General features: G+C 50.4%; 1 protein-coding gene across 1 annotated transcript in view; it reads right to left on the bottom strand.

Annotated features, from left to right (window-relative positions):
• Positions 1–10,554, bottom strand: part of LOC308510854 (neuroligin-4, X-linked) — a 58,003-nt gene extending 47,449 nt beyond the window's left edge. Inside the window, exon 1 of the mRNA XM_081080906.1 lies at positions 10,419–10,554. Coding sequence (XP_080937032.1) covers positions 10,419–10,539 — 121 coding nt within the window. The 5' untranslated portion in view covers positions 10,540–10,554. The remainder of the gene's footprint in view (positions 1–10,418) is intronic.
• Between the last annotated feature and the right edge of the window lie 2,056 nt (positions 10,555–12,610).

Here is a 12,610-nt window from a genome sequence, read left to right on the forward strand (position 1 = left end):
TTATTTATTTGTTTGTTTATCTATTTATCTATTTAGTTAGTTGTTTATCTTGAATCCTCACTGGGGGATATATTTCCCCATAGATTTCGAGAGAGAGAGGAAGGGAGAGGGAGAGACGGAGAGAAACATCCATGTGAGAGAGACACATGGGTGGGTGGCCTACTACATGTGCCCCGACCAGGGCCGGGGACGGGGAGGAGCCTGCAAGTGAGGTACGGGCCCGTGACGGGATTCGAACTCGGGACCCTTCAGTCCGCAGGCCGATGACGCTCTATCCGCTGAGCCAAACCGGCCAGGACTGCCTTCATTCCTTTATTTAAATATATTTAAATATATTTGTATTGCCCTGGCCGGTGTGGCTCAGTGGAGAGCGCGTTGGCCTGTGGACTCAAGGGTCCCGGGTTCAATTCCGGTCAAAGGCACATGCCCGGGTTGTGGGCTCCATCCCCAGTAGGAGGCGTGCAGGAGGCAGCCGATCCCTGATTCTCTCTCATCATGGATGTTTCTATCTCTTCCTCTCCCTTCCTCTCTGAAATCAATAAAGATATATTTAAAAAAATAAAAAATAAATACATTGGTATTGATTTCAGAGAGGATGGGAGAAGGGGAGAGAGAGATAGAAACATCTCTCTATATAAAAGTCTAAAAATCAACTGTTTTGACGAAACAACCAGAATGACCGGTTGACCGGTTGCTATGCCGTGCACTGACCTCCAGGGGGCAGACGCTCAATGCAGGAGCTGCCCCCTGGTGGTCAGTGCGCTCCCATAGCCAACCTCCTATAGCCCCTCCCCCCCCCCGGTCACCAGACCCCCCCCAAAAAAGCCTCAATCCCTGGCCAGGCCCAGGCCCCCCAACCTGTGCACAAATTCATGCACCGGGCCTCTAGCTAATGATAAGAGAGAATCATGGATCGGCTGCCTCCTGCACGCCCCCTACTGGGGATCGAGCCCGCAACCCGGGCCTGTGCCCTTGACCGGGAATCGAACCCGTGATCCCCTGGTTCCTAGGTCAACGCTTAACCCCTGAGCACCGCCGGCCGGGCGAGACGGACTAGCCTGTGAATGAACCCTTCCTCTTAAGCTTAAAGCTTAAATAATTCCAGACGACGTTTCATCATCACAGGCCACAGGGAGGAACGTCTACCTGTATCCGTTTCAGAACCAGGAACAGGCGTTCGCTCGAACCCATACATCTGAGAGGATTCTCACCCCGACCCCCCGAACATGAGACGCATTTTAGTCACTGCTCACGGCGCCCAGGCCGATAGGAAGAACAGATCGGAGGAGATCAATACGGCTTCTCGGAGGTCTGTAGGCGTCCCAGGATCTCGGGGATCAATCGCACCTGGGGCTCAGGGGAGTCGCCTCGAGATAAGATGTGAGGCCGACACCTTAGATTTCAGTCTGTTATCTCCTGGCCCCTGTCACCTAAGAACGGGAAGATGACAGAGGGTGAGGAGCTGGGACATCAGAGCACCTCGGGCTGTCGGAGGTCACGGAAAAGCATCTTTTTAAAAATATATATATTTTTTTGATTTTTTACAGAGAGGAAGGGACAGGGATAGAGAGTTAGAAACATCGATGAGAGAGAAACATCCATCAGCTGCCTCCTGCATGCCCCCCACTGGGAATGTGCCCACAACCAAGGTACATGCCCTTGACCGGAATCGAACCCGGGACCCTTCAGTCCGCAGGCCGACGCTCTATCCACTGAGCAACACCGGTCAGGGCACGGACCAGCATCTTTTGAAGCCAAGTCAGAGGTAATGAGAGATGCTCACCTGTTCAGGTGCAATGCCCCAAGGTGGGAAATGTGTGCACCTGGCCTCCCAGATAGCAAAAAGGACCCAGGCCCTTTATAAAATATATTTTTATTAATTTGAGAGAGAGAGAGAGAGAGAGAGAGAGAGAGAGAGAAACATCCATGATGAGAGAGAATCATGCATCGGCTGCCTCCTGCATGCCCCCTACTGGGTCTCGAACCCACAACCCGGGCCTGTGCAGTTGACTGGGAATCGTAGCCGTGACTTCCTGGTTCATAGGTCGAAGCTTGAGCAAAAAGCCACGCCGGCCGGGCCCATGTCTTTAGTTAAAAATAGAAAGAGATGGGGGGCCAGTGTGGCCCAGTGGTTGAGCATCGACCCCTGAACGAAGCAGGAATGGCAGGTGATGGGAAAGGGAGGTTTCATCTACCTGTGGGAACAGGCCAGGGACGCAGAACGAGCCTTCATGTGCTCCCAGAGTACCTCTTTGCTGATTCTTCCATTATTTTTTAAAATATATTTTTATTTATTTCAGAGAAGAAGGGAGAGGGGCCCTGGCCGGTGCGGCTCAGTGGATAGAGGGTCGGCCTGCGGACCGAAGGGTCCCGGGTTCGATTCCAGGTCAAGGGCACAGGCCTGGGTTGCGGGCTCCATCCCCAGTGTGGGGCGTGCAGGAGTCAGCTAATCCGTGATTTTCTGATCGTTGATGTTTCTCTCTCTCTCCCTTTCCCTTCCTCTCTGAAACCAATTCTATATACTAAAAGGCCAATATGCAAATCGACCGAACGGCGGAACCACCGGTCGCTATGACACTCACTGACCACCAGGGGGCAGACGCTCAATGCAGGAGCTGCCCCCTGGGGGTCAGTGCGGTCCCAGCTCACCCAGAAGCCGGGCTCAAGGCTGGAGAGCACAGCGGTGGTGGGGGGGCCTCTCTCACCGCTGCAACAGCGCTAAGGATCCCTCTGGAAACAGGGGTCCCGGACCACAAGAGAGAACAGGCCAGGCTGAGGGCCCCCCCCCCACCACCACAGTGCACAAATGTCGTGCACCAGGCCTCTCGTAAAAAATTATAATTGAAAAAGAAGCCATGCATCCATAAAATGCTATTTTCCTGTTAAGGGAGGGAAAATGTAGTTAGAGATGATTATTGTTGTCGTGTTTTTTCATTTGGTTTATGTGTGTGTTTTTTTAACAGCGTAATGAGTGCTGTTTTCCTACCCAAAACAGAGGGTGACAAAATAAATAGTGTTAAAAATGGGAACTATGGTAAGAGTGGGTGGCGGCTTGAAAAGAATATAGATTTTTGTTGTTGTTGTTCACCCTGACCCAGGGATATATTTTCCCACTGATTTTTAGAGAGAGTGGAAGGGAGGGAAGAAGGGGGGAGAGAGAGAGAGAGAGGGAGGAGAGAAACATCGATGTGAGAGACACGCATGGATGGGTTGCCTCCCTCCTGCATCTGGACTAGGGTCAGGATCGAACCTGCAACCCAGGTACGTGCCCCTGACCTGGACTCGAACCTGTGACCCTTTGAGGGACAGGCTGACCCTCTCTCTATCCACGGAGCCACGCTGGCCAGGGCTCTACAGCATTAAATGTTTTCATTAGACTCTTCGCATGATACACATGTCTCACATCTCTGTCTCGTCTCCATCCATTGTAGCGATGACTCATGTGGAGCTGCTGTCATCAGCATTTCTCCAAGAATCCCAAGTCGGAAGGTGGGACATTGCGTTCGAGACAAACTATGGGCCCGGCTGGTGTGGCTCAGTGGTTGAGCATCAACCGAGGAACCAGGAGTTCAGGGTTCGAATCCCAGTCAAGAGCACATATCCCTGAGTGTGGGCTGGAACCCAAGTAGGAGGCGTGCAGGAGGCTGCCGATCCACGATTCTCTCTAATCATGGACATTTCTCTCTCTCTCGCCCTCTCCCTTCCTCTCTCTCTAAAAATCAATCTATACTAATAAAAGGGTAATAGGCTAATTAGACTGGATAGATCGGATGTCTTCCGGTCGTCCTTCCAAACAAAGCCACTGTGGTGGGCCAAGGCAGAGGTGGTTAGGGGTGATCAGGCTGGCTGGGGAGGGCAGTTAGGTGCGATCAGGCTGGCACGGTAGAACAGTTATGGGCGATCAGGCTGGCAGGGGAGAGCAGTTAGGGGCGATCAGGCTGGCAGGGGAGGGCAGTTAGGGGCGATCAGGCCAGCGGGGGAGAGCAGTTAGGGGCAATCAGGTCAGCAGGGTAGAGCAGTTCGGGGCGATGAGGCTGGCAGGGGAGAGCAGTTAGGGGCAATAAGGCCGGCAGGAAGAGGAGGTTAGGGGCTATCAGGCCATCAGACAGATGAGCAGTGAGGAGCCAGCGGTCCCAGATTGCGCAGGGATCAGGCCTAGACCAGCAGTCAGAAAACCCCCGAGGGTCCCAGATTGGAGAGGGTGCAGGCCAGGCTGAGGAACCTCCGCCCCTGGTGCATGAATTTCCTGCACTGGGCCTCTAGTAAAAAAATTAAATTAAATTGAAAAAAAAAGATGAGGCCTACACCGATGACATCGGCATTAAAGGAGGCGTTTGCAGGGAAACAGAACTGTCAGTCTTTGATGAAACGGAGCAGCTGCCTGTGTGCGGAGCGAAAACGAACGTCGTTTACATCCCATCAGGCATTCACAGGTTCTGACAACCAGGAAGATTCACTCCCACGCACAGCAGCAAGGAGGTGTTTACATAAACAGATTCTCTCCTGTGGATTCGCTTTCATGGTGTGTTTTTTTTTTTTCCGCAAATTCTCAAGTCAAAAAAAACCACTTCATCCATCAGAAGGAGTGGGTGTGTTGTGGGGCAAACACGCAGAAGGGAAAGCCCAGGTGGGGTCTGGCCCCAGCTCTCAAGGGGCCCAGGACTCCATCCACATGAAAACACAGAGCTATGCACAAGTGGGGGTGCATTTGATGGTAGAAAAAGAGTTTGGGGAGCCCCGGCCTGGTCGCCCAGTTGATTCAAGGGTCGTCTTGATACTCCAAGATTTCAGGATCGATCCCAGGTCAGGGCACGTACAAGAATCGAGCAATGAATGAATAAAGAAATGGGACAACAAATCGATGTTTCTCTCTCTCTCTCTCTCTCTCTGTCTCTCTCTCTCTCTCTCTCTCTCTCTCTCTCTCTCAAATCAATAAATAAAAAATTTGCCCGGCCAGTGTGGCTCAGTGTTTGAGCTTCAACCTATGAACCAGGAGGTCACGGTTGGTTTGATCCCCGGTCAAGGGCACATGCCCGGGCTGTGGGCTCGATCCCCAGTAGGGGGCGTGCAGGAGGCAGCCGGTCCATGATTCTCTCTCCTCGTGGATGTTTCTCTCTCTCTCTCTCTCTCTCTCTCTCTCTCTCTCTCTCTCTCTCTCTCTTCCTTCCTCTCTGAAATCAATCAATCGAAATATATTTTTTTAAAAAGAGGCAGATTTCATACAAGTCAAGTTTTGAATATTATACGTCTTTCTAAGGAGACATGTGCACAGCAGAAATAAAAAGAAATGTGCTTAGAACGGAGCATCTCGTTTGCAAGTAAGTGAGGTCCTATTAAGTCCTTGGGCCTCATGCGGGTGTAAATCATCACTTTATTGTGATGGGGACACAGCCCGGTTTGCTTGGCATGAACCCCGTGGTGAATAAGAGGTGAGTAACTCCCCCAATGCACTCGACAAGCCCATAAATTGTGTGTTTTTTGGCTCACAAGACGGAGCCGTGGGTCTGATGAGGGAAAACACTCGTATTTCAAACAGCAAATGGGAAGTGTGTCTCGTACTTTGCATGACAAGGTTCTTATAATTATTACTAGAGGCTCAGTGCACAAGTTCGTGCACAGGGTGGGTCCCTAGACCTCGCTGGCGATCAAAGCCGATCGGGGGCCGCGGGATTTTGGCTGTGGGAGCGCACTGACCACCAGGGGGCAGCTCCTGCATTGAGCGTCTGCCCCTGGTGGTCAGTGTGCTCATAGCGACTGGTCGTTCGGTTGTTCGGTCGCTTAGGCTTTTATATATGTAGATTTTTTTTTTTTAGTTCTCACCCAGTATATTTTTTTATTTTTTTATTTTATTAATCCTCACTCGAGGCAATTTTTTCCATTGCTTTTTAGACAGAGTGGAAAGGAGGAGAAGAGAGAGACAGAGAGTGAAACACCCATGATGAGAGAGAATCATGGATCGGCTGCCTCCTGCACACGCCCCCTACTGGGGATGGAGCCCGCAACCCGGGCCTGTGCCCTTCACCGGAATTGAACCCTGGACCGTTCAGGCCACAGGCCGATGCGCTACCCACTGAGCCAAACAGGCTACGGCCGGTATATTATTTTCATTGATTTCTTTTTTTTTTTTTTAGAGAGAGAGAGTGGAAGGGAGGGGGAGAGAGAGAGAGAAACATCAATGTGAGAGAGACCCATCGGATGGATGCCTCCCACTTGTGCCCAGAATGAGGCCGGGGATGGAACCTGGAAATGAGTATGTGCCCTGGGCTGGGTATCGAATCAGGGAGCCCGGTGGCAGGTCCCATCCCGGGCCCCGGTTGGGGCATGAGTGGGGGAGGGAACCCATCCACGTGTGTCTCTCCCACTCCCTCCAACTCTAAGAATCGACAGGAAAACACATCCTTGGATGAGGATAACCAACAACAACAAAAAATCTACATTCTTTTCAAGCTGCCACCCATTTTTACTGTAGTTCCCGTTTTTATCATCATTCATTTTTCACCCTTTCTTTTGGGTAGGACAACAGCACTCATTACTGTTAAAAAATAAACAAACCAAAAAATACAACAACAGTAATCATCTCTAATAATATTTTCCCATCCTTGAACAGGAAAACAGCATTTTATGCATAAATGGCTTTTTGTAAATTATTTTTTTATTGATTTCAGAGAGGAAGGGAGAGAGAAAGAGAGAGAGAGAGGGAGGGAGAGAAACATCCATGATGAAAGGGAATCATGAACCGGCTGCCTCCTGCACGCCCCCTACTGGGGATCGAGCCCGCAACCCTGGCCTGTGCCCTTGACCTGGAATCAAACAGTGACCTCTTGGTCCACAGCTCGATGCTCAACCACTGAGCCACACCGGCCGGGCCAGGCACGCACAAGTTTTTGAAGAAAAACGTCCAACGATATTTCAACGATATTTGCCAAACACGGGCATACGTGCACAAAGCATTGATCAGAATGACCCTCACTGAGCACTGTGCATTGTATCGGATTATGACGTAAGAATCTTGATGCTAATGGTTTCAGAATAATTGTGAAGGGAACGATACTGATTTCCCAGAAATAGAAGGGGATGGCGGCCGGCCGCTGCCGGGGGTCCCAGGGCAAACGCAAAATCCGCGTTAAAGAGAAAGAAGGGTGCATGTTGCAACCTCCGTTGAAGTGTCTGTTGGGACGAGCTGGCCTGTGTTACCGCATCCAATGAAAGGGCGTCTGTGAGTTCCAGGACCTCACAGTAGCTCATCCCCGGATGCTAAACAGCCAGATTATCAATGCAAAATCCACCTTTCTAGAAAAATATATTTTATTGATTTTTTTACAGAGAGGAAGGGGGAGGGATGGAGAGTTAGAAACATCGATGGGAGAGAAATATCCATCAGCCGCCTCCTGCACGCCCCCTACTGGGGATGTGCCCGCAACCAGGGTACATGCCCTTGGCTGGACTTGAACCCGGGACCCTTCGTCCGCAGGCCAACGCTCTATCCACTGAGCCACACCAGCCAGGGCTAAAGTTACTTTTGAAATCATGGACTTCTGATGTTTTTGGTTCCATTGTAATGAATGATACGGGGGATTGATTTTGCTTTTCCTTTATGTTTCCGTTGTTTAGACAAAAATATTCACCAAAAATCGACTTATATTGTACCAGAGGCCCGATGCATGAAATTCATGTTGGGCGGGGGTGGGGGGGGCCCTCAGCCTGGCCTGCGCCCTCTCACAATCTGGGACCCCTTGGGGGGTGTCCGACTGCCAAGCCTAAACTGGCAGTTGGACATCCCTCTTGCAAATCCAGGACCCCTCGCTCCTACCCGCCCATCTGCTGATCCTTATCGATTGGCACCAGGGGGCAGCTCCTGCATTGAGTGTCTGCCCCCGGTGGTCAGTGCGCGTCATAGCAACCGGTCATTCTGCCAAAACAGCCGCTGGGCTTTTATATATATAGTTGGGTCTCTTTGAAGGCGTGTTAGCATTTCATTGGATACTCAGATTACTTAGCTGCTGGCCGTCAGGGAAACCACAAGGTTAGGATTCCAGTTACAGCTCTTCCTGTGACCGACCGACAGGAGTCGACTTTGGGGGGTTGGGCACATGGTGTTATATACAGATTCTGTCACTCGGAAATTCAACCGTGAAACCTATATGCTCACGTTGACTAATGTCACCCCAGTAAAATTTAATTTAAAAAATATAGTAAACAAAGTAACTATATATATAAAAGGCTAATATGCAAATCGTTCGCTCGGAAGTTGGACAGGGAGAGCAGGAATGAGATCATTCGCCATGACGTGCGCTGACCACCAGGGGGCGGCACAGATCATGGCAGGCGACCAGCGGTAGTGGTAGGGGGTGGTGAGGGAGCGAAGGAAGGAGGAGGCGGGGAGGTGGGGAGGCGAGGCTTAGGGACCCTACCCTGCATGAATTTTGCAAGCCAGGCCTCTAGTAATAATAATAATAATGATAATAATAATAATAATAATAAATGGTTACCTGCAAAGTAAAAATAAGAAATTCAGAAAATGAGAAGGTTCAAAATCTAAGACTTTGTTTTCCTGAAAAAAAAACAAACCAACAAGGGATTTCGAGTACAGAGAGTCCTTGACTTACGAGTGTCCCAACTAACGAGTTTTTTAAGATACCAGCTGTCTCTTGGCCAATTTTTTGCATTGAGTTGATAGAGTAATTTGAGTTAACGAGCTCCTTAACGAGCTCAGTCTCAGAACGAATTAAACTCGTAAGTCAAGGCCCCACTGTATTTTATCAATGCTCCAAACAGCACAACTGTGCCCTGGCCAGTGTGGCTCAGTGGTTGAGCATTGACCTAGGAACCAGGAGGTCAGGGTTCGATTCCCGGTCGAGGGCCATGCCAGGTTTGCAGGCTCCATTCCCAACTAGTAGGGGGTGTGCAGGTGGCAGCCGGTCCATGATTCTCTCTCATCATGGATGTATTTTTCTCTCTCTCTACCCCGCTCCCTTCCTCTCTGAAATCAATAAAAACATATTTTAAAAACCAAAGCTCAACTGTGTGCCAACACGTGGGGAGATGTGCATGTCCAGGCTAGAAATGTGTTTTCTGCAAGTCCAGACCCGCTCCTGGCGTCTTGTAGAGGTGAATGAAAATAAATCTCAAAAGACAACGAGAGCATCAGGCGAGACGTGTCCATTTCGAGAAAACATGTTCGGCCGTGTTTCTCGTTGGACACGGATCCATTCATCCATCTTACTGCATTTCTAATATTTAACCGTTAACCGCACAGCCACATCCGGGTCTCATTCTCCGAACCACAACGTCCGAAATCCAATTGGGGCCCCGTCCCCGATGCATTTTTGAACACGAGCACTGTTCCATAGATCGAGGGATAGTCTATTCATGCATTGTGCAACACAGCAGGCAAAAAAACAAACAAACAAAAAACACAGAGTTCATCCTCAAAATATATCCCCCAACGACATATATTTAACGCCCAGTCTGAGAAAAATGAACAAAATGCAAAAAATAGTGGGCGGTGAGCTCGAATGTCCAAGCATTCAGCCAACGTCCAATCCCGCTGAATTGCAAAATGTTCCCATGATCAACGAACAGTTAGTAAATTCCATCTCATGCAAAAGCCATGGGTCTGGGCACCACACAGCCTATCCTGGGAGCCCCCAAAACACAGCAAAAATCTGCTAAAAAATTAGGGGAACGCGTTTCCGACAGGCCAGACGCCATACCGCCCGTCACGCGACCACGAAACAAAGGCGACATCCGTGGCCCAGGCCGACCATTGCCACAGCATCGCCCATTCGTACCCAAATGTGAGCTCACACCCATGGCCTCTCCGACTGAACCCCTTGGAAGCATTCGAGGGGGACACAGCCCCCGCACCTACGTGGAGTGGAGGCTTAAAGTGGGATGTCCCAGCGATGGGGGTGATGCCAGGGCCATCTGGTCGACCTCACAACACGCAACCAGCAGAATGTCCATCTGGTCGACCTCACAACATGCAACTCAGCAGAATGGCCATCTGGTCGACCTCACAACACGCAACTCAGCAGAATGGCTATCTGGTCAACCTCACAACACGCAAACAGAAGAAGGGCCATCTGGTCAACCTCACGACACGCAACTCAGCAGAAGGGCCATCTGGTCGACCTCACGACACGCAACTCAGCAGAAGGGCCATCTGGTCGACCTCACAACACGCAACTCAGCAGAGGGGCCATCTGGTCAACCTCACAACACGCAAACAGCAGAAGGGCCATCTGGTCGACCTCACAACAGGCAACTCAGCAAAACGGCCATCTGGTCGACCTCCCAACACGCAAACAGCAGAAGGGCCATCTGGTCGACCTCACGACACGCAACTCAGCAGAACGGACTCCCGGCTGGTGGCCGCTGGTCCCTGCCCGGACGGACGGACAGACGGCGTGACTCACCTAAAATGCCCAGTCGGTAGTTGATGGTGATGACGATGACGTTGCCGTAGCTGGCCAGGATGCTGCCGTCGATGATGTTGCCGGTGCCCTCCATGTAGGACCCGCCGTGGATGTACACCATCACTGGCTTCTTACTGCTCTGGTCGTGGATGTCTGGGGAGAGAAGGGGAAGGGGGAACAGGCGGTGAGGAACCTCGAAGAAGGACGGACGCCCAGTAAAGATGTGGGTGTGGCTCAGTGGATAGAGCGTCCACCTGCAGATGGAGGGGTTCCGGGTTCAATTCCGGTCAAGGGCACATGCCTGGGTTGTGGGTTCAATCCCCAGTAGGGGGTGTGCGGGAGGCAGCCGATCCATGATTCTCTCTCAGAATGGATGTTTCTCTCTCTCCCTCTCCCTTCCTCTCTTTGAAATCAATAAAAAATATATTTTTAAAAAAAAAAAAATTAAGGATTTAGCCTGGCTGGGTGGCTCAGTGACTTGGTTGGTTGGAGCATCATCCAATGCACTGAAAGGTTGTGGGTTCGACTCCTGGTCAGGGGGCCCACATAGGTTATGGGTTCCATCCCAGGTATAAGCCCATATGGGAGGCCCATCAGGTGAGGATTAAAAAATAAATTAAGAATTTAGCCTTAGCCCGTGTGGTTCAATGGAAAGAGAACTGGCCTGTGGACCGAAGGGTCCCAGGTTCGATTCCGGTCAAGGGCATGTACCTCGGTTGTGGGCACATCCCCAGTGGGGGGCGTGCAGGAGGCAGCTGATCGATGCTTCTCTCTCATCGATGTTTCTAGCTCTCTATCCCTCTCCCTTCCTCTCTGTAAAAAATCAGTAAGATATTTTTTAAAAAATGTGATAAAAATGACACCCGACTCCCACCTCCCGATAACGTGACTGAAATGCTACCTATTTTCCCTGGAAATATACACTCTCCTTGTGGTTTTCAACCAGTGAGAACCCTCAGTGTTTGCTTTCCTGTTGTATTTATTGATTATTATTTTTTTGTGAATCCTCCCCTGAGGATATCTTCCCATTGATTTTTCAGAGAGAGAGAGTGGGAGGGACAAGAGGGAGAGAGAGAGGGAAACATGGATGTGAGACAGAAGAGAGACACATCGATTGGTTGCCTCCCACAGGCACCCGACCAGGGCTGGGGTTCGAGCCTGCAATGGAGGTACGTGCCCTCGACTGGAATCGAACCTGGGACCCTTCGGTCCACGGGCCTACAAAACTCCGTCCACTGAACCAGACCAAATAGGGCAATGTTGCTGTTTTATTAAACAACTAGAGGCCCGGTGCACGAATTCGTGCACGGGTGGGGTCGCTCGACCTGGCTGGCGATCAGGACCGATGGGGGCCAGCCAGCCAGGAGGAGGGACCGGGGGAGGTTGGCCGGCTGCTGGTCAGCTGTGGGAGCGCACTGACCACCAGAGGGCCGCTCCTGCATTGAGCGTCTGCCCCCTGGTGGTCAGTAGACGTCATAGCGACCGGTCGACTGGTCGTTCGGTCATTAGGCTTTTATATATATAGATGATGGGAAAATAGTATTTCTCAACGGTCTCTGAGGACAGAGATTCAGGGAGCCATGATCAATGTGTAGAGAATCAGTCTGTTTGGAAAACAAAGAAACAAACAGAGAAAAAGGCCACCCAGAACCCCCTCCCCGCCCCGCCCCGACCCCCCCAAAAAAAGTCTCTCCAATGTGGTTCACAGAATTTTGCAGTTCACACACGGAATGCAGACCGGAGATCAAAAATGCAACACGAACTCACAAAACCACATTCGGAAGGGAGGGAAGGAAAGACACATAGACACATGCATATGTGTGTGTGTTCAACGTTCAGTTCTCCTCTTGCGGCCAGGCTTAAAAAAAAAAAAAAAAGAAAGAAAAAAAGAAAAGAAAAAGTAAAAAAAAAAAAAAAAAAAACAGAAAAAAATACAAGAAGTGGATTTTCTGGTCAAGCACATTTTGTTAATAAACTTCGTATTTTTAAAGGACGCGCGTACACGTCTTCTCACGGGAAATGCCTGGGCCGTAATCGCACTGTCAGTGGGGTTAAAAAAAGGACAGTGGTTTGCAAACAAGAAGGAGTACGCGGAGACGTACTAATCTCAGGTCAAGGGGGGAAAAACAGGAGGAAATGCAAAAGAAAAAAAAAGAGAGAGAGAGAGATAAACTCATGCATCGAGCTCAGGA

Source organism: Myotis nattereri (assembly GCF_964212035.1).
Source record: "Myotis nattereri genome assembly, chromosome: X".
Classification (NCBI taxonomy): domain Eukaryota; kingdom Metazoa; phylum Chordata; class Mammalia; order Chiroptera; family Vespertilionidae; genus Myotis; species Myotis nattereri.